This window comes from Channa argus, chromosome 8 (genome assembly GCF_033026475.1).
Source record: "Channa argus isolate prfri chromosome 8, Channa argus male v1.0, whole genome shotgun sequence".
Lineage (NCBI taxonomy): Eukaryota > Metazoa > Chordata > Actinopteri > Anabantiformes > Channidae > Channa > Channa argus.
In genome coordinates this window covers 3463573-3487202 of record NC_090204.1, presented here as the reverse complement: position 1 = coordinate 3487202, position 23630 = coordinate 3463573, and the positions used below count along the sequence as shown (strand labels likewise).

Here is a 23630-nt window from a genome sequence, read left to right as displayed (position 1 = left end):
ATTCACTCCCTGGTTGCATCATGGAACCTTGGGAGCCCATGACGCTGTTGCTGGTCCTTCCTTGAATCATTTTTACGACTGTCCACAACATACCAATTTCATTCAGATCTGTATGTTCGCCCATTCATCCTGCTTCCAACACATCAACTTCAAGAACTGTTTACTTGATACTTACAAATATCGTAAAGTATGATAAACATTACGATGTTGTGTTAATGGATACTTTACAAAAGTGAAAACACTGGGAAAATGGGAGGTGATAATGGGTATACAGATAGATATGTGCAGACCAAACCCCCCCAAAAGAAACACTGATTCCCACTGGGACCTTAAAGATGTGTGTGAGCTGTTTAGAGACTTTGTGGCTGAAAAAAGGCAGCAGAATGGCTTTTATCCAAAATGATCTGCTGACTTTTCTCTTTTCTGCTTGGTTTACTGAGAAATCTTCCTGTGAGAAGTGATAAATTAAACGCAACAAAAGGGAAAATCTTGAAGATGACTAAAGAAAAAAAATCCGACATTTATTCCTACAATCATTCCATTTTCTTTTCTTACATTCTGCATAGGTTTTTAAAGATCTGTTAAATCCACATTACAATGTAGTCATGAATGGTTCTGCAATAATAAAGATGTTCTGAATTAAACATTTCTCCAAAGTGAGCTGCGAGTCATCTAATGGAAGCAATGATAAGTGTAAAATCCTGGACAACTCCCCTGACACCTTCTTGTAGATCTGAATCCAGACAGTGTGCTCTGAAGTGCTACACTTTCATGGGAGAAAAAAGAGGCCTGCTCCTATGGCAACAGAAAATCAGTTAAATGAAGACAAACAGGAGGCCTCTGAACCTCCACCTACGCATGCACTAAAAAACACAACCTCCTTTCACAAATCCATCAATGTGGTAACTTTGTAGACTCACCGAATGCTAATGGCTGGTAGCATGCACCGCTTAAATAGGTCACGACTGGGAATAATTGTATTAACCGCTGTAAATAGAAATAAACAGGGCAAAGTGAAGAACAGTAATGGCTTGTCGTGATCTATTCAGAGGCTTTCTCAGGAAATGGCGGAGAAGTCTTGAGGGAAGCACTCAGTGTCACAATTTGGCTTTTTGTAAAAACTACCATCCGCTTAAGAAAGCCAATTATGAACAGAGACGGGAATGCCAAAAAAAAAAAAAAAGAAAACTTGGGTCTTTAAGACCTTACGTTTTAAGCCATTCTTCGGAAAATGAGCTTACTCCTATGTGAATAACAAAGATAATTTGACTCTGGAGCTGCTATTGTACCTTACCTTACATCTCTGCCCTAGAATGCATTAAACAGTGGTGAAGGTGGTTTGTACTTCAGAGGGAGATTCGGGGAAAACTTGAACTAGAAGGTTTAGTTATTTAGAGTAATCAGTCCAGCCTACTGTTTCTGTTTTGTTGATCTTCTCTACAAAGTCATGACTGATCCTGAAGCACAATGCCAAGAACAAGCTGTTCCCTGAGCAGACCACAAATATGTGCAGTGGAGAGTTTTACAGAGAAAACAGCAGGAAGTTGATCAACTCTTCAGTCGCCCAAAAGTGAATCCAGCTGGTCAGATACACGCATTAAACGTGTTTGCACACTCTGCTCTTAAGCAATATCATAACATCCACTGTTACTCTGTGTCTTCCTCCACTCTGTCATGATAAATTCCTGGTAGCAGTGGACTCCTAATTCCTGAATTTAAAGACAAATATCTACTACTATCCTGGGAGCTGCGTTTACTCGACAGCACATAGTGTTTGCTGGTCAAGCTTCTGTACTCTGTCTCGCTGACGAAAACACAAGGTATTCTTTAAATGTTTGAACAGTTGGCTCCCAGGAAGTCTGGAGGTAAAAATAAAAGCATGTGCGTGAGCCTTGAGAGCTCTGAAGGCCATCTATTCTTCATCACTTATCTCCTCTGGGATCCCAGTCAGGGGGCTGATGTTTTTGGACAAGCACACACACGGCCAAGAGCAACAGCTAAATGGATATATATCATTTTGAGGTTGCCTATGGTATGAAATCATTTCACTATGAGCAGTGTTGTAGGTGCAAATCGTGAATTATATTCTGTCTCTCTCTCTCTCTCTCTCTCTCTCTCTCTCTCTCTCTCTCTCTATATATATATATATATATGTATATGTATATTTATAATATATGCCAAAACATAGCTCATTCCCCACTGAAAGTCAAAATTGCACATATTCAATGATACTGTAACAATTTAATGCTGCCATCCATTACAATAATAGTGTTGAAATAAAATTAAAAAATATTTTTTTCCTTTAATTTGTTAACACCTTTAGTCACTGAAAGTGAGTACAGACAGACAGTCATTGCCATCCACCATGTGTACAGAGACCCTTAGGTGCAACGCCAAAGTTGTTTTTATCCTTTAGTAGAATAAATGCAGACACTGATTCAAAAAAGGTTTCGTGAAGTAAAAAACCTTGCCTCAAATAAAAAGGTCAACTTTTTTTAAAGGTGCCACTGTTTTCCAAATAAAATCTCCTGAAAAATTATAACTATGCCTCAAATAAAAAAAATCAGTGCTCTCTGCTGTGAAACATTAGGGGAGTGTCAATTTATAGTTTTGTCCACATGCATAAAAGTTCAGTCGTCTCTTTCCTAATGTTACTTTAGATGTCTCTGAACTCACTGTGAACAAGTGACTCAAAATTGAAGTTTAGCTCACAAATGCTATGAGAGATCATGGGAAATATTGTTCATGTAGAGTTATGAAAACTAAATATCTGATTGGAAACAATATTAGATTGTGTTTCAAAAACCTACACAACATATGGTTGAATATGCTCCGTTCAATGTAGTGGTTTAGTGAAAGGATCCTATAAAAAGAATATTGACTTGTTATAATGTGAAAGGTTTCTCACTGTATCAAGGTAATGAGCCAGGTTGGCAGTAATATGTTGTCTTACCTGGACAAACCAGGATTTACAGTGGCAAAAACATGAAGTTTTAATGATCTGCTCAAGGAGGCAAACTTAATCCATGTTCCAGTTAGAGTTCAACTTTGACACGGAATAGTGCCATTGACCAAGGAGTCTCCCAGTGCTCATCTGACCATCAGCTGTGTTGCACTGTTTACTCTCACTTCCTCTGATGGAACAAAAACTTTTCCACAAAAGAGACGGGGATTGAATTAGACTTTTTTTTAGTTTATTAAATCCAAATGCTTCAGTAGCAAGCAAGTTCCGCCCACGAGCCAATGATTTCATGCTGACAGTACAAAGCTCATTAGCTCAGAAAGATGGTTATTAATTATATTATATTATAAATTATTTTCGCTATTGCCGAGCTGGCTAATGAGTTAATGCATAGTTTTCAGCTACTGCAGTTCCTAAGTTATGTTTCAAATGTCCAAATCAGACAAGTAACACATCTTTCCATAATTTTTCCATACCTGCATAAACTATAGTAAATTTTCAGTTCCTTGCAGATCTACGAGTCCACATAGTGTCTCTACAGCGTCACCATAGGCCTGTGGACACATCACTAACACTAACGGGGACCCCGCATCTCTTTTCGTCATATCTTAAATCATCGGGCTGCCCAAACTCTGCCCTGGAGAAAAACATTTGACAGAAACAAAACAAAGATCTCTCCCGTTTTTAAACGTATGCCTCGGGAACATGTGAGATGAAGACACAGTGTGAAGGGTGACATGTATAAAACATGAGCAGATTGGTAGAGTGAGGTGAGCACCGAGCACTGCCTTGGAGAACTGTCTAAATATAAAGTATATCTGACTTATGACCTCCTAACATTTGGAACTGAACACTTGCTTCTGTATATTTCAGATCATTTAAAAGAGAAGCCAGCTAGCACTCTGCTCATCCTGATTCTTTTCTTTGTTTTTATTTTCAAAGAGGTGCATTAACTCATACGAGCGCAACTTCTATCCACCTGGCAGAGCGACTGCATGTGCAGAAGGTACATCTCCATCACAGATACCCACGTACTTTATAGGCACAATGAAAACTAGGCGTAAATGTGATGTAAAAGTAATGCAAATTTGGAATAACGTAGGAATATGTGAAATCTGTCTGGATTTTCCCATTAAGTATTTCTGAGAGCAGGAGAAGAACATTATCTGCTTTGCTAGAATCCCATGTCAAGTCTTTGCCACTCAAAGGATATGAGATCAGAGAGCTGACAGCTACACAGCAAAACACATTATTATTTCAGCTGGCGTTTCTGCTTCTGTGCTGCTCTGCAACCATTTTGAGTCATCCCTTGCTCCTGGTCTTAATTGTTAATGATTTCTTCAAATGCGAGCCAGCATTCCTCACATTTTCTCTCAGAAGGTGCCACATTCCAAGATGTAAATCCGAAGTTAATCCACAAATTAGGTTTGGGCTGGCGGTGTGCGTAGATACTGTGAGAATGGGAGAACGTGCCAGGGCAACGAGCAGGCCGACATTATAAACGTGCTTATCTTAAAAAGGACTTTACAACATTAAAAAAGAGACGGGGGAGTTGTTACATTATAATCGGATACATTCCTTACTAAACTGAACCGACAAACAAGTGAAAGACTTAGAAGAGGCAATTTCTAAGGAAATTATGTGGGAGAGCTGATACGCGGCCGAAAAGAAGCCGCTCACTTAGAAGCTGCTGAGCAGTGAGGAGTTGTAAAATTGGAGCTGCTGTTCTGAACTACAGTAGATTGTCATGTGTACCTAATAAAGGGGCCAGTGAGTGTAGATTCCTATATATTTGTGCACGTGACCCGTCGTTGTGATGAAGGTAAAAATATTGTTACTATGCAAGCTGCCATTAAAAAGTGCAGGCCGTAAAACCAAAACAATGAGCTGGAAAACACTAAAATTCTCAGAGTTTAGTGGAACTGCAGCGTAATGTGAAATTTACAAGCAAACATTGGCACATTGCACAATTTATGGATCCTTTAAAAATATTTGAACTTTGCTCTGCGTAGCTTTGGGCCTTTCCACAAATTTTCCAGAAATAGTGGTTATTTCACATGTTCACAAACTGGAGCCGGTTACAACATGCAGTGACAGCTTCTGTCAAAACAGTTACAGCATTTAAACATATGCCAGAGTGTGTTGTGCATTACTACAATCAAAGACCTGTTCATTTGAAAAACAATAGACTATAAAACAAGATGTTATCAGGGTATAGATCAAAATTTAGGGTAGTGGGTTTAGCATCAGATCTCAGTTTACGACATACTTCCTGTGAGCTTTGTGTGGCTCTGCTAACATGTGAAAGATGTCTTCAAAGAACAGTGGGATACCTATCAGCTGGCGACAACACCTTCTCCACTGTAATTACCTAGAATAAGGACAGTCAAAAAAAAAAAAAAAACAACAGGTTGCTAGGGAACTGTTGCACAAGGAATCCAGGGAAGGCATTAATGCTGACCTTTAACGGAGGACAAGGTACAAAAAGAAAAATTATGTGTCACATTGTTCATGCTTCAGGGATTTCAGGGTAACATCAAAGAAATCATTCAAATCTTCAAAATACTCACCGTCCGCAAATGACTACGAATCTGAGAGGCAGACTCACACAGGCTTTTAACCAAAGTCAATTCTATAGGTTACAGTTTAATATCAACATCAGATGCTTCAATCACTGCTTCTGTGACTCGGCGTATAAAAAGCCTGAGGTGTTCACATCTTTGTCTTTCACTTTCTGATTGCAAAATCTTCCAAAGGTCCAATTTCACAAACCCACACCTGGCTGTACGTAAAAGGCTGCGTACTGGACCTGATCTATGTATTTCAGGTGACCTTTGGGTCCCTGACCCCCCGTGTTACAATGTGATACAGCAGGAGAGAAACATGAAAAAAAATGTAGGAGCTGGAGACGAGGATGTTTGAACAGGTCTGTCACTGCAAACATCTACACAACTACCTGCCCAGTCAGATCACGGAGACCTGTTTTCACAGTGTTACAGTTTTTAACTCCAAATAGTCCTAAACAAATAAAGGTGGTAGAGCAATGGGTTGGGATGCAGAGAGGCGCAGGTTTGAATCCCACCCCACCAGATGTGGCCCGGCACAGCCTAAAAGCCCAGATAAAATGGGAGGGTTGCGGCAGGAAGGACATCCGGCGTAAAAACTCAACGTGCGGAAGGGACAAGCTGAAAGCTGCTGATCTAGTCATAAACAAATAGAAGAGGAGAGGGGAAAAAAATCTTTTGAAGGGATAATTTGCCTGGTTACAACTGCTAATAATTGTCTTTATTTCTGATCACTTGATTAGACAAATCTGAACATGTGGACTTGTCAAAGAGCACAAATATTGTGGTTCATTCCCAGCATAGCTTCTACACACAGCCTTAGAGGCGTAATGAATAACGTTGATGACACCAGAAAACCTAGAGAAATGAGAAAAGAGAGAAAATAGTCCCACATCTCAAAGAAACAAAGACTAGATTTATGTTAGGAGCGTCTTTGATTGAATCTGTTTGTTTGATGTTTTGGTCAATGACAAGAGCAAACTTGCTTATTCTTATAATTTACAGTATTATAATAAAAGGCATTTTGTACCTGTCATTGATTTACCCCAGTTCAAGGTTGTTGCTGCTCTTTAATACACTCACTCTCAGTGGAAATACTGAAAATTTGTCTGCAGCACTAGCAAATGAGACCACCCGCAATAAAAAGGAAAACGTGTAAAATCGAAATCAGAAATTCCAGAGAAGAGCTGTTTTCTGTGGTAGCAGCATTGTGTTGATGCCTTTTCACTTAATCCACTCTGTGAAGTGAAAGGACTCGGTCATGATAGCGCACACAACCTGTGACATTCTGCTGTTTATGCACCAATGTTGGAGTGGTAATCCACAAAATCCCTCCCCAAATCCCCTTAATCACAGCTGGTTGAGCCTGAACAAAACACAGTTAGTATAAATCACTCACTCAGGAGCATTTGATAAACTGGAGACCTCAGCCTGTGCGAGGATACAGGAAGACAGCCAGAGCAGGTTAATGGGACGGCTTAAATCTGTTTTAAATATCATGCAGAGCTGAATCATCAGTGTTCAGTGACAGTGTATTCAGGATGCACACAGATGGATAATCCCATTATAATATTGCATTGGGCTTAGTTGTTTGCTATGTAAGTTATGCATTTAGATTAACAAGACCTCCAACCGGCTTGTTTGCCCCTACTTTCTAATGCAACACTAGGAGTGTTTCCTGAATTAGTACCTTCTGAAAAACAGACGCTTTCATAGTGTGACTATAGTTAAGGCACAAAAATAACCGGGTTACAGAAAGATCCTGGTTTGGGTTAAAATGTCTACAACCCCAATTCAAAAATAGTTGGGACAATGTGTAAAACCTAAACAAAAACAGAATTGCTGTAGCTCAGTTGGTAAAGGCAGTCATCCACGGACCACAGGGTCAGTGGTTCAATCCCTGGTCCCGGGTATAAGTCGAAGTGTGTCTGGGCAAGACACTGAACCCCTAACAGCCCATTCCCCTCCCCAGCTGTGCAGTGCCCATCCAAGCCCGGTAGAAATTGGGGAGGGCTGCGTCAGGAAGGGCATCCGCTTGGGTTTATAACTAGGATTCTCTACACAATTTCTAAAATTAGGACAAACATGAATCTTGTTGGTTTATGTTTTTTTTTTCAGCCAACTATGTAACAAGGCTAATTGTGTCAGTAAGCTTCCCCACCAGCCTTTCCAGGCAACACACAGCAGCATCAATGAAGGATCTATAGTGACTCTGTGAAGTCTGCCTGAAATCTGCAACCCAACACACTGTGCAGACATTGTTCATATGTTACGTCACTTACTGTAACGCCCTGTGCTGCAGACGATCCCAAATGCTGCAGCAGTTTTGATTGGCCAAAAAAGACACATATCACACCACCGTTCATCGTCTCTCACCTGCAGATTGGTCAACTCAACAGCACTGACCTACAGTACCTGAACTCTCTATTCCAGGTCTACAGTCTCTCCCTGCCATTGTGCCGACAAAGAGCATCTGATGGTCCCATAACCACATCCCCATTTCCCCTTCCCATTTGTCCCAGAGCTGGGACTGCGGAACAATCAACGGGAGGACTTTGTATTCAGGTTTAGAACCTGCCAGAGAAAACATGTTACATTATACACAAGAGCTGAGCACCAAACTTTCTAATGGACAACAATAGACTGTAATACACAGGCAACAACCAGCTTCATAATACCAACGAAAAGCAGACAGAAGAGAGAACAGCATATGAACTTTAAGAAAGAGCAGATGTTGAGGCATAAAGTCTCTTCTCCAGTAATCCAAGCCAAAGAGATGGAGTTGGATGAGTCTGGAGTGTCTGAGCAAAACAGTGATGGGGAAGGAGGGGCGACAAGTTTGATGTGAATAATTTATCACTGATGTTTCCACTGCCTTTGTTCTAGGTCCAAAGGATCCGGGTTTTAAGTTTTAATAGCATTTGTGGCTAGACTTATTATGTGTGATCAAATAATTCACGGTCCTGGGATTAAAAAAACTATTCTTTTGTTCATTTTTTCTAACACTTTAAGTTATTGAGGTAACATGGGTATAGCCCATTTCTCTCCACCCTTCACCCTCTGATTTGAATATTGTAAAACATATAGATGTATCTTGGGTACTTTAGTAATATGCACTCGCCAAAGTTTTTCAATCATTCATTGATTTAAACATTTACTTTGGTAGAAGTTCACATTATTAAGTCGAAATGGAAACAACAGATGAACTCAGTAGGACAGTAACTTACACTTGTTAATTGTTAATCGGTTTCTCTAACTCTTTGTTGTTTGAAATATGGTGAAAGGAGCGGGTCCAAGCAAGATAGGCTTATCCGTCCCTGTGCAATCTTCATACACAGTGTTCATATATTTTCTCTATTAGATGCAAACATGACAGTGGCTGCAGAACTACAAAGAAAAAAAAAAACATTCACTTGGAAGCTGGCATTAGAGATAATTTTAGAAATCGATGTTATCTCGTTAAAGTCTAATTATCACTCTGGTGCTATGAAGAGAGATAAATTCAAATACAAAAATGAAGCTGAAGTGATCAAGAGTGTCTCATTTCATCATCTGGGGTTAACATTCAAACTCTGATGTCTGGAGTTTCCAACATTATTTGAATTCTGCTCTTGAGACATAATTCAGGCACCTTCAAATGCACATTTATTAAAAGCTTATGAGCTAAAAGTAAGATTGCTCGATGGATGTACACAGGATTTGATGAAAAGATAACTTCCCTGGCATTTTGCCTCAGGCAAAATTTCCATCGCGCAACCTCCTCTGAAATAAAAGCAAACCCATCCACATGTAGAGCTGACTTCAGCTGTGACATTATTACAAAAGGTCAGTGGGCTATACATCAATAAAGGTGACTCCTTAACAAGAAAAGAGAAAAGAAAATATCACTTTTCAAATTAGATGTATGTGACGAAGCTGATCACTAACTCTGAAGTATCAGCTGTGGTCTCGCTGAGCAGCATATTAACTGGGTACGGACGCTGCACAGTCCACCACACCGGAGTCAGTTGCACGGTGATGGTTAAAAGTATTAGAATTGCTGAACAAACACATGAAGTAATTGGGTCTAAAAGTATTGGCTAACAGCTAAAACAGCTAAAAGTAAATAGACACAAGTTAAGATAAACAGGTCACATGTTCAGCTGAAAGTAACAAGGAATGTGTGAAATAGCTGAAAGTTATTAATGGTCGGACAACTGTGCTGTTTATTTTGCAGCCACTGCTCCAGAAGTCAGATACATCGTCAGCTGGCTTAGTCAGTCGACCTGCTTTAGTGTGAGAATGAAAGTTCACCCTGACACACAAGGTTTTGCATTAAACCCACAAGCGACTCTCTGCCTCTTACCCTTAGGTCAAGAGGTGACACCTCAAAGAGTGCCTCAAATCATGAGAACTGCTTTACCTTTGAGTGGAGCTGGAGAGACGCACCTACACTAAGTCAGTAAAGTCTGTGGATTTATGTGGATCTCAACACTTCCCCTGTGTTGCATATAAATCAGCCATCTTTTGGTTGGACTTGGTGGGTTCATGTGATCCTGACAGACTACAGCATGAGGCCTGAGTGAGTGATGGTTGGGAGGGGGAAAGGACCGCATCAGCTCAGAGTAAGACACACACACACACACACACACACACTCACAAACACACTCATACACAGTGCAGGTTCCCCACCACTCACTGTTGTTTCCACTTTTCATTGGCAGACAAACAAAAAAGTCTGACTTCATTTTCCAGTGAATACGACTAGCTGAAAGACAGCTTCATGACATGATTGGTGAGTCCAAGTGGACCAAGTGTTTGTGCCACATTTACAGAAATTCCCTAGTATTTCCACGTAATTCTGTGGTGTTGCATTCACAAGAAGGCGATGAAAGAACAGATGTAGAGTTTTACATACATACAGTATGAACAAAAGAAGAAGCCGAAAACATAAGGCAGTGGGACTTAAGCTGTTGTTTAAGCCCCCAAATATAAAGTGATGCCAACTGCAGCTGCCTGTTAACAACTCTGCTCCTTCATTAAAGTCAGAAACACTGAACCTCTGCACAAAATCTCACATGAATTTATACAATTAAGAGATTTCAATGTGCACCAAAGTAGAGCAACATCAGAATTTCGGCATGTGGCCTTCAGTCAATTTGCAAAACACATTATATAACTGTGCGTAATAAATTCTCGTGTTTTTCACCCCCATCTTACATGTAAAGCGATACGAGCCAGAAATTACAGGAACTGAAAATGTAACAAATCAACAAACTCTGTGAGCTGCAAGTCAATATTGTCCATTTATTGATTTGCGATTCATGTGAGGTGGTTTTTATTCAACCATTGGCTTCTTACTATATTCAGTGGTGGATCTGTATTTAATAAGTCCTTTTGAACTTGACCAAATACCTTCTTTCTTTGTCCACTGTTCAGTTAGCAGAGCTGGATTCCAGAGGAGATAAGATCCACTCTTTAACAGCTGGCTGTAAAAGTCAGCTGTGGGAATATGGAGAGAGACGCAGCCAACATTAACAGCATGACTGTAACCTAACTGTTATTACTGCTGGACCCATTTTCTCTTAGCGTGCGTGTAGGAGTATATGAATGAAATAACAATAAGGGAACTTTCTGAGCATTGGATAAGTGTAACTCAGCGACTGGTCTAATAGCAGAGCATCTCTAATGGATTTCGGTTATGAATGGATGCTCTTGGTGAAACACAGCAATTTAAAGGAATGTTCCTGGTTTATGTGTCCAATGTGGGAAGTAGATTAATTTTTATTCTGTCATGGAGTTTTAGATAGATGGACTTTTAGACAGCTCCCACCGTGAATGAACTGCAGTAATTAGCAGCATTGTGCTATATTCCTCTGAATCAAAGTATCTTAGTTTGTTTATCGAGGTCCCAGTGTGTCACATTGTTCACTGCGGCTGCATGGGTGTGGATGGCAGCTCTAATCTGCTCTTAACTGGCTCATGGACCCAAACCTTTTTTTTGCTCGAGCCACACAGTAGCTCTAGCTACAGTCTGTAAAAGAATAAAAAAAAAAAAACATTTTGCTGTAGTTTTTTCACCCTTATAGGCTCAACTTTGTCTCTGACAGACCTATTAGTCACTGCATTGGAAAATTATCTTAAAGTTCCAGCAACCTACAGCTCGCTGAGTAGGATGGCTTAATGTGCTGAGGCTCTCAGAAAAATCATGTTCTTCAACTGAAAAGAAACTTCCCCAGAAAACAACCACTAGAGTTATTCTACCACAAATCTTTGCATCCTGTGTTTTTTTTTTCCCTGACTGAGTTCAAAAGTTCAGAATGCATTAGGCTTCCACATGAGCACAAACTTTACGGTCTACAGTAAAGGCCAAAAGAAAGATGCCAAAAAATTCTGATCTCAGCTTCCAGGTGGGTTTCTAATTTGAGACCAACAGAGGCAGAGAGTAATACAAAGTGCAGTTTCACAGATGTACAATAACAGATACTACATGTCTACTCTCTTCAATCAGTTTTTACTTGAGTCTGAAGTATGGGTACCACACCTAAAGTTGCAGGCATATTTTGCCAACTTCAGGATCACAAATGTACATTTAAAAATAGAAAAATGAACTTCTCATAGCATATATTTCCAAGCTAATTTATATTATGTGAATGATTATTTTTATTGTTTCTAATGTCAAACATGTTAGCAAGTAGACAAAATATCTACTGTTATAATTTCCTGTAAAATACTTTTGTGGCCATTTTGATAAAACACTTTGGTGTGTATTATTATTAAACGTTAATGACTTAACAAAAAAGAATAACAATTTGGAGTGTAGCAGTCCCCCACTAGCAGAGGAACCAAATCCAGATCACATAAATCAGTCTGAGTGATGCTCGTACACAACAGTGTGACTGCCAGAGGTAAGATTTTCATATTAAATGATTGTTGTTGATTTAGACAATCTGCTGCATAGATGATGCACTTAAAATGTTTACCGTTAACTCATGAATGAGTCATGCAGTGTTCAGACTTTTGCATCAGTTTGTAGTAAAGACATAACAAAAAAAAGCATTTTTTTCCTGCCTGAGGCTCTGATAAAGTCTGTTAAAGTCTCTCAGATGTATGTTGCATTTTTTTTTCTCCAAACTGCAGTTTTTCCTTTTCGCCAAATGAGAAATGTTCTTATTCTTTAAAATGTCTTGATAGAAATAAAACAATTAGTTTTCTGAAGCCCTTGAACTCAGCAGGCACCTTGGCCAGTCCTTGGGTGCTCACTGAAAGTTGTAGAACAAAAAAAAAAAAAAAAAGGCACTATTAATGGTTTCATACAACGTGCACACTGGGGACGGCTTGGATGTCTCAGAGTGATCTGTTCAAGTTCTACCAAGAGCAACACTGACTCAGTGATTGCATCACTGCCTTTAGCCAACTCAAGGACGCACAAAATCAATGCTCTTGATGCAAATGCACAGTGGGAATTCACTTTAAAACTAATAACATTAAGCTCCGAGCACTGCGATGTCGGCCCGCATTGTAATGTTATGTAAATCTGACCATATGACAGCTTCATTTAAACTGGAGTGTGCAAGATTATGCATGATAGTGTCCCATTTTGCTCCCTCGTGCTCAGCTCTGCTTCCTGGTAAATAATTCAGGCCATAATTCTGCGTATTAGAAGAAGACATTCAAAAATGCCGAAGCAGGCCCCCGGAGACTTGACACTGGAATTTTATGCAGAGGAAAAAATTGGAGGATACATCATGTTGGCTGGAGGGCCCATCACTCATCAATTTGTTTGTAAACACCAGATTTATGTGCAGTAAAGCAAGTCCTCGGCTTAACTGCTGGAGGGCTTCTCTCTCTCAGACACACACACACACACACACACACACACAGTGTGTGCCTGCAGCACATTTAGGAGAAAATTACTAGGAAATCTCCACGTAGCTGCCATGCCAAAACATTCATTTTACTAGCAAAGAAATAAGAAGCTAAACACATGATTTGCAGTTCATGCCAAAAGCAACAAGCTGTACATCAACTGTATTTACTGTAAGCTTCAGGATGGTTTAGGATGTACATTTCTGTTTGATGTCAAATACACACCTAACCAGATGCTACATGAAACCACCACTACTGTGTTTGCAGCTTTGTTTCTCGTATTTAAAATAATCTGGATGTTCTAGTCTTAGAGACGACTCTCTCCCGCTCTGACATTTCAGATTGCTGTTTGAATTTAGCAATCTGCAGGAAGGAAATGAAATGCTCAGTGACTTACTGCTGATATGCAGCACACAAGTAAAAATGACAAATGGAAAGGATTAAATCAAGCAAGTCTTGGAAAGGCAACAGTAAAAAAAAAAAGTCTTTCAGGAGGTCTTTAAATTATTCTCCATCAAGCAGATCCTAGCAGTAAGCATACTTCATAGCTGAGTGCATTTGCTGATCGTGGCCTCAGTAAAAAAAAAATAAAAAAGTGCACGTTGTATCTCTGTGTAATTAAAGTGTTGTCCCAGATGTACACGCCGAAGACTAAAAGAGTGTAGGATTTCTATTAAGCAGGTGATTCCAATTTGTCTAAAGAGCAGTTGGGGAGTTGCAGCATGAGACAGGAGGAAATGAATCGGGGCATTTGCTGCCACTGAAGGGCTTTTAAATGACTCTTGAAAAGAGTCAAGTAGCCCTGGGTTATACTTGTTGGAAATAAATCTCTTTCATCTGCAGGTACTCTGCTCAGGAGGTCACCCGGAGGTTTAAGGGGAGCAAGAGGAGAAGACGAGAGAAAAGAAGCTCATTACTTGAGCAATCCATAGGACTAGGAGCCAAAGGGCAAGTGTAAACCAGCAACAGGGGGGGGGGGGGGGGGCTTTACAGGAGGAAGAAAGAGAGGTGAATTTAATGTTTTCCTGCGTAATCCAACTAAATACTGCAAGAGGCAAAAGAGGACACATGCATGAGATGCTATTGCAAAAGCCTTTATTGAAGAAGAAAACAACAGTTGACTACAGGCCTCTTTCAAGGATCAAGAACAGATGAGATGCTTTATTTTAACAACAGAGGGTCGAACTCTTTAGGTGAGTTTCACAATATTTGAGACTGTGCTGCAGCCTTAAGCAAAACACCTGATGGAAACATCTATTTTGTGGTTTCAGAGTTGCCCCAAATAAAAGGATCCTGTTCATAGAATTTGGTAAAAAAGTAAGCAAAGGCAAAATCTTTAATGAGGCACAAAATATGAAACACAGTATAACAGTATAGTGATTTGATGCTGCTCAGCCAAAGGCACTTGTAGAAAAGTTGGGAGAGCAAAAACAGTAGACAACACAAATACACTTAACATTGTTTTTTTTTTTTTTGTTTTTTTGTTTTAGAAAAATCATTAAACTGCCTTTTCTTTATACTTTTAGCATCAAGCTTTTTAAATAGATGCGTGTCAGATATGCTCCCACAAATATGTGTACAGAGATTGTCCATAAAATGATGGAAACACAAGACTCTAATCCAGCTTTCATGGCACATCCACAACATACAGCAGAGATTAAACTCACGCTTGGGGACCAGACCGGGGTACACTTTGTAGGAAATGTGCTAATAAGCCAATCATAAAAGACTGAACGCTTAATTTAGCATGTAAATCTTTGCTGTTTACTGCGCAGTTAGCAAAAGAATCTGTTATTTTATTTTCTGTAAAAACAAATGTGCTTTAACATGACATCAACTGATTTTTGAAACACTTGGCGGGTGTAACAGTTTTCTATTAAAACACCCAAATGACATATCTGCCTTTTTATTTGCTACAGTCCAGAAGATGCTAGTAGCTGCTTTGTAACTTTGTGTGTCTTCTGTAGCAACAATTGCCACTTCTTTGGGATTAAAATGACCGTGACAATGGGAGACTGAGCCAAAACAGCGAGCTGAAAGAGGCTAAAGCTGAAGATGAGGAGCTGAACTGAAAAAGCCAACTCTTGTGATAATTCTTAGTGGCATCATCAGCATCATCTTTATCATCACTAGAGGAAACTTGTTTACACTTGGTTTTAAAAGGCATCTTGGGAGAAAAAAAAAAAAAATCACAAGTGGATCGAGCTGCATACAAGTGGACACAGCGACCAGGCAAATCATTCTACACATTCTAAATGTTAAGAGAAGCTTGGAGTTCTTTGTCCAAATGTGCTGTAGGTGTTTTCGAGAACTTTACTGTTGACTTGAGAGGGGAGTTAGTCAGCTAGAAACTTCGATGACCATCTGCAATACAGAGGCAAATGGGCTTTTGAAAAAACAAAACAAAATCACATACAATTTATTTTTCAGCCCTAAGCAGCAGTAATCAAATCTGTCCGCTTGTGATCCCATTGCCCGAGATGCAAATTAAAACACACGGTAAACACAGTTTTAGTTAATTTATGTAATACTAATGTATGTATATTCATTAGTTACCTCACATCCTGTATAATGAAACAAAAAGGTTAAAGCTATTCCACAATAATGATCTTATTAATACCTTTTACCAGCTTTTCAACCGGCGTATAACACATGAAGTATTGGACTACGTGCTGCACAAAACATTTCAAAGACATACGTGGTTGTTTGGAACATCACTTTCTGATGTGACCACAGTCAACAGAAAGCTGCCGCTGTGTAAAACACACTTTTGTAATGTAGTCAACTAGATTTGATCTAGACACTAATGTCTGTACAGTACAGCTCACAATTACTACATGCTTCCTCACACTGTCACTAATAAAGTTAAACACAGCACATGAATGATTCAAGAGTGGCTGAAAACACAGCAAATGTGTTGCCATTAACTGTTGCTACAGTATTGCAATATTTTTCCCCAAAACCAAAAATGCATCTGAATAATAGATAGATACCATTTTGGCTTCAGTGAACTGAGGCTATTGAAGAAAAAAAAAAATACAAAGATTCACTTACAGACTTCTAAACTAGTAAACTGCTATTGATTTAGAGACTATGAAAGTACCTGAATTCTAGTATGTTTTAACTATTTTAAACAAGCATCACTGTACCAGTCTTTTAAATACAGTTGAAAGTGTCCATATTTTAATTGTCTACCTGTTTAGTAACTTTGCCAATTGTCATTTTTGTTTTTTAGCACCCAAAATAAATATTCTCGTCGATCCTTTAACACTGCCGTCTAATTACTGGAGCATTCAGGCCCTGTATCAGCTTTTAACACAACTTCAGCATGAGGTACGCACTTACTCGGTTCCCCAGCAACATCTCGGTGAGCTGAAACCTAGCAACACGTATGACTTAATGATATGTGATAGATATTTTTTGATATATATATTTTTTTGTCCTCTGTTGCCTGACAACCAGTGGCAATCAGATGACTCACTGAGGTAAGTGTCAAATGGCTCAAGTGATGGATCCAAGTACGGTAGACAGTGTGATATTGTGTACGTAGGTTTTTCAGGAGGAGATAATAACAAATGAGGAGAACTTACACTGCTAATTAAACTATAAGGATGCTTAAAATACTGTGCATTTATCTATGAATAGAGAAAACACTTTTTAGGTTAGTGACACTGCTGAGACATTACAGTTACTTGTCCAATATGATTTACATTAAAACTGTAAAAAACTTTTGCATAAAAACTTTTTGGTTTTTTTTATATGTGACTGATGAACTGTCTGTCTAAACATATGCTTCAAGTATTGACAGACCAATTCCTGCAGACATGACCAACCTTCTAGAGGAACAGACTTCACTCACTTCCTGCTTGCGGCTGGTTGTGTCTGTTCATAATCTGCTACCCAGATAGAAAAGTGTCCGAACAGTGTGCCACCTTCTCACCTTCAGCTCAAACACATGCAAATATGCCGAGTTTATGCTGTGTTTTCAGGGAATATTAAATACTTTAGTTTTTTAAATGTCAAAGTTGTCACTGTTTTCATGTAGAAAACTAAAATCTAATTATTATTCACTGTTACACTTTTAATGGGCTTATTAGCACAGTTATTTACAATGTGTTACCCTGGTTGAAACATTGCAATAGTCAACTGGATCACGACGCTCTGCTGTAACCACATACTGATGAGTACACATACAGAGTATAGAGGTTTGTTCGCTTTCTAAAAGGAAATGGTACTAGCCAACACAATGAAGTCAACAGAAACTCAAAATGCACATGTAATCTATTATCAGGGCTTGGGAATACTCTGTCTGGCATTATGTGGTTAACTGTAAACCAATGAATAAAGTGGCAGACCGGTACTTCTTAATGACTATCATTGTTCTTGGAAGGTACCCTGTGGAGCTTTCTTCTAAACACATTCAAGTTATGCTTGGATTTACTGATTCCCATGAAATGGCAATGGTTTGGATTTATGTCCTTTCTTCGTGTACCTTTCTAAGGTCGATTGTTAAAATACAAGCCCTAATCCCCCAAAAAGTTGGGAAGATGTGTAAAAAGTAAATGAAAACGGAATGCAATGATTTGCAAATCTCATCAACCAACATTTTATTCACAATAGAACACAAACAACGTATCTGCCATCAATTTCAAAAAGAGCTAATATTTTAAATGAAATGTTAAAATTTGTCAATTTCAACATCTGATAGGTCTTTTATGTTCTATTGAGATTTGCAAATCATTACATTCTGATTTTATTTATGTTTCCTACATCTTCCCAACTTTTTTCGGAAGTGGGGTTTTAATCATGGAATCTAAATCTGTGTCATCTCGGCTGCTTTTGCAGGTGCAGTGATGCACACTGGCACAGCTTAAATCCAGCTACAAAAACGTGTATCACATATGTGCTGCTTGACACCTAAAGCTACAGGAAGCTTTTCAGACAAGGTGAAGCCATCTTGCCCCCACCTCTGGCGACGGGTTCATGTAGGATACCAACAAATATAAAAACCACTCATAAAAACCATAGTGCTAAGAGCTATGTTCAGAATCTCCACAGGGCACCTGTAGCTCCTCATCATCTTTCCACTAACACTACTAATTACAATAAACTAACTATCGCACTATTGGTCAACGACTCTCAGATGGATCAAATAAAAACACTTATTTGAGAAAATCGTGGTCCATTTCAAACACCAAACATCAAAGTGTCAATCAGTACCGACATGCAGCACAGTAACACACAACATCACACAGTACTAACAGCATAGTCTTGATTAAAGGATTATTAAAGGACACTTATGCTTGAATCTGTACAGGTAAAATATTTCCTTATTCATAAAATTTCTTATAAAGTGTCGATGCAATTAATATTAAAAAAAATTGCATAGCCGTGTCATATTGGATATCTCTGCCAGACTGCTTATAGTACAATCACTGATCTAATGGCAGAGTAAATGAAGGACAAAAATATCTATTTGCTCTATCGTTACATATAAGGGTGCATTTTAATAAATGTGATGTTATGATTGTACAGTTCAGGCTAACAGAAAATTATATACTGTATCTATCAAAACAAATACTGTTTGGAAGTACAAAGAAACTGTGTGAGAAGGAAACTGCATTCAACAGCTCCCTAAAGAGAAACTGTTATTAATTAACTATTATTAATAGCTTTCCCCCCTTTTTCTTGTAATTTGGTGTTTTATTTCTCCATGTTAGATAGTAATGTGAGGTTAACATTACTTCCTTCCAAGTTCAACCTAACCGTGGGTTTGTGATTGTTGTGGTCCCAAATCCATACACTGTAGGTATGTTTAATGTAGATGCATACAAATAAGTACAAAATAGAAAAAAATTAATTAAACATTTTGCAAAATTTTGCATTGCTTTTTTCATTGTTGTTGACATACAGTAGATTGATAAAAAAGTTTCTAATAAAATATGAAACCGGAGGTCAGTTAGCCTAGACTAGCATACAGACTGGAAATTGGCTTGCATGGCTCTCTCCAAAGTTACCCAAATCTACCTACTGGTACCTTTAAAGATCTTTAATTAACATCTTATATCTCATTGCTTTAATCTGCGACAAAATGTTGTGTTATCGGGGCGGGTACAGGACAATGTTTGACTGGAATCCTGGTGACAGAGCCTAGATGATTAGCTGTCTCCAGTTTCTATGTCAAGCTAAGCTCAGCTGACCACCAACTGAATACGGCCTCATATTTGGTGTACAGACACGGAAATGGCAACATTATTACACTGAGCAAGCCCGTGTGTAATTCCTAAGCTGCTGAACTACTCCTTTAATAGTAGCACACGAGCCTTTTCTGCTGTGATTGTACCATGTCAACAGATACTGTACATGTATGCAAAGAAACACGTGTGGCTATTTCATATTACTGACGGTAAATATGTTTATGTAATCGTAGATGCATATGTATGTTATGTTTATGCTGAGGAATGCAAGCTTCTGTGGATGGGTGTGTTTGTGAGAGACAGGGGGAAAGAGAAAGAGAGAGAGAGAGCGAGCATTGGGTTATCACAGTGGAGGTGACCGGACGACAGGTTGTTCAGAGGTCAGTGGTGGCCTTGGCGGTGAGGGCCTGGATGCGGCTGGTGTTACAGTTTTTGCAGAGGACGTGTCCATCGAGAGGGTAGCAGCCCTGGTTATCCCCCTCTGACAGCAGACAGCCACAGTCCTGCACAACATAGATACCGTTAGCCCACAAACACAAGTGGAGTCATTAGCCACACTCAGCGATCAGACGCTTTCACATGCTCGCTGTCCTCAAGCCCTAAATGAGACATTTACTGCTGCTTAAAAACCACCATCCAGTGTAATGTTACAGGAGACTTTTTTTTTTTATTTTCAGCTTTTCAGTATTTTAAAAATTTTTCTAGTCGCCATTATTACATTTCTTCTACATCTGTTCATTCATGTCTTCTACTTCAGACCATATAGCTCACAAGATGGCAACCTTGTCCCTAACTTCATATTAACTATTGGTCCATCCCACTATTTTTTTAACCAGGCTGAAAACAGATTTTTGGTGAATTGCCATCCTGTACTGACATTCTTGGTTTAAACAAATGAATTCAACTTACTTTGGTGATGCCCTACTTTTTCCACTAGTGTCGTTATTTTACCTTTTTACCTGCCCTGTGAGTTCCCTCTGATTTTTATAACAATTGTATATATTCACCCAACGGCAAATGCTGCCCCCGCTCCCCGTACGATATATGATGTTATACAGAGACATCAGTATGTATCACCGGAGGCTCCGAATTTTATATTAGATAATTTTAATCATGTCCCTATGAAAAAGACCCAAACAAACTTTTATCAGTATGTCTCATGTACAACCAGACGGGGCAAGACTCTGGACTTGTGTTATGGGCGCATTAGGGACGGATTTTAGTGGATTTTAAATCAATTCCTCTCCACGTCCTGGGCTCCACATATCCTAATTGTGTGTATCTCCTTCCCACTTATAAAACTGTGTTAAAGTTCCAAACAAAGGAAGTAAGAGTCTGGACAAATGATGCTGTGCTCACTCTGCAGGGCTGCTTTGACTGCACAGACTGGGAATGTTTAAGAGACCCTATGAGGACCTGGAAGAATTAAACAATGTGGTTTGTTAGGCAAACTTCTGCAGAGATATGCTCATAGCCAGTAAGAGGGTTAAGATTTAGCCCAACAATAAGCCATGGGTCACTAAATCTGTTAAGGCTTTTATAATGAAAAAGAAATTAGCACTCCAACAAGGAGATGCATCTGAACTGAAGACGGCTACCAAAGAGCTCAAAGTTGAGATTTTAAAAGCACAACACACCTACAAAGCTGTCCCTAGAGAATAAAATGGTTTCTAACAGCCTTGGTTCAGCTTGGTCTGGCATGTAAACTATTGCTGGCCTCTAGAATACAAAAATAGCACTACTGTCACTTTAAATACCTTGATCTCGGACAATGACTTGGCTAATGCTCTTAATTTCTTTTATATTCATTTTAATGTGCTTGATTTTAGCAAAGAAAAAAGGAATTAAGCCCTAAATTGCGAGACAATCAACATTTCTTTGTAAAAGAGAAGGACGTCAAAAAAGCTTTTTACTGCACAAAGGTTAAGGAAGCTCATGGACCAGAACAAATCTGTGGCCAGCTATTAAAAAACCTGTGCAAAAGAATAATTCCAGTTTATCAATACATTTTTAATAAATCTGTAGAAGTGCAGCACGTCCCCAGTATTTGGAAGGACGCTATTGTTGTCCCATTCACCTGTAAGCAAACTGCAACTGATCAATTGCTCCTCATCTATTTCAAAAATAAGCTAAATCTAGCTGTCCCACAGCTTTAAATGTTTCTAGACCAGTTACTCTGACTTTCATCATTATGAAAATCTTTGAAAAACTGGTACGGTTGGAAATTTTGAGGAGGCTACACTCACTCTGCTTAATCTGCTTTTTCATCAGGCCTTTATTGAATCTGGTTTTAGCTTCGGAAACCTGCCTCTGAAAGACAAAACTCACTGGATCAGATCATTAAATGATCGAGTCGGCTAATTGGGGGAGTCACAGCTGAGTCTAGAATGGCTGTACAACAGACGGGTGCAGCGGTTGGCCAGCTCCATCTGTAATGATGGCTCCCACCCTTTAGCCAGTGAATTTCAGTGCCTTCCATCCAGATTTAAAGCCTCAAGGTCACAGGAACAGTTGGGTTCCTACTGCTTTTGCTCTTTTAAATAAGTCTTAACTGAAGATTGGCACTTTTTATATTGAGTATACATTTTTGGTCAAACTTTTCATTGCGGGTTTTCATTGCCATTGCAGTGGGGTTTTGAGCTTTTATTTAATTTTATTTTTACATCTGCTTTACTTCTACCTTTGTAAATATGATCAGTAAGCTTTGTGAGTACTTGTCTGTTTTTGACTGTTCCCGGTATTTGTCTGATGCCTCAAATGTCTATGTGTACTATGTTTGCCTTCTCCTACTGCAAAACAAATCTTCACACGGGTATAAATAAAGGACCCTAACCTAACCTATTAACTTTGCTGACGCTTTAACTTTGATTTAAGTGGCATCATAAGGGCAAACTTCCCTCCTCTCCTGTTTGTTGAATTATGACATAATACATTCCCATAATCCTGAGCCCTACTTTAGGATGATTAGCAAATGTTAGCACAGCAACAGGGTAAAGTAGTTTTATTAGCATGATAAACAGGAAACCTGTTTAACACCAGCATGCTAACAAAAGTGTGTCTTTACTTTCCAAGGAGGTGCACTTTGTACGCTATAAGACAAGCAACAGACTGCATGTCGGCTCTATTTGAGCCAGTCTGGGACTTGACGGAATCTGATGAGTGTATACAGCTTGTTCTGCCCTGGGGGTGGGATACTTGACAGTGCTCCACAAAAATCTCCGTTACATCAAAATGTCCAGTGTGTGTATGTTTTTTTTTAACTTTAGCCTCAAGTTTGGTTTTTGATCTAGTATCTGTAAAAATGTTTGGGATGAGAGCTCTCTACAAACACACTCTCTCACTCTCTCACACACACACACACACACACACACACACACACACACACACACACAGATACAACTCCATCTACTCATGTCTCCCTGGTGACAAAATTCTTCACTTGTTGAGCCCCTTCAGCTGAACTAATCTGCTTTGTGCTTTGCTTTCCTTTGACCTTTATGTCTGCCAAACGCTCTGTGTGCAAGTAATGTCTGAGTGCCGCTTATCAGCTGGTGAACTGATAGATTGGTTACTATGTAAGTCAGTGAACTTTGCAGTGGAGAGATGGAAAGCTATTTCGAGGAAGGTAACAGAGGGATGATTCTCATGTGTTGCTGAAAAGGTGACTCGGGGGAGGGGCATGTACGTTATTCCGTCATGCCGTAAAGACTGTCACCTGGAGCTGTCCAATGAGATAAATAGCCACCAGTGCTAGTTATTGGAAGAACGCATACCTCACAGCGGTAACACTGCACGTGGAAGTCACGATCCAGGGCCACAATGCGGACTGTCTCCTCTTGGCCTGGTGCTGGCATTATAGGGTCGGAGCACACACAGCAGCGCGGAGCAAACTTCCTGTGAAAGAAAATCAATCACAGCTTTTTGCATTCAAACTTAATGTAACCAGTAATGTCAAAAGGATGTTCCTATGTTTTATTTAAATAAATGGAAAAAAATTAAATAACAAAATTATCTAGCACTTCATAAAGAAAATTTAATAATAGTGGTAACACATAATAA

The 23630-nt window shown here is 39.2% G+C and overlaps 1 protein-coding gene across 7 annotated transcripts in view; it reads right to left on the bottom strand.

The window, feature by feature from the left end:
* Nucleotides 1–14447: 14447 nt before the first annotated feature.
* lpp (LIM domain containing preferred translocation partner in lipoma) overlaps nt 14448–23630 on the bottom strand; it is a 129542-nt gene continuing 120359 nt past the window's right edge. For all 7 annotated transcript variants that reach the window (XM_067512704.1, XM_067512705.1, XM_067512701.1 and 4 more), the window contains 2 exons: nt 23345–23465; nt 14448–20074 (listed from right to left, as the gene is read on the bottom strand). In XM_067512704.1, coding sequence (XP_067368805.1) covers nt 19946–20074; nt 23345–23465 — 250 coding nt within the window. In that variant the 3' untranslated portion in view covers nt 14448–19945. The remainder of the gene's footprint in view (nt 20075–23344; nt 23466–23630) is intronic.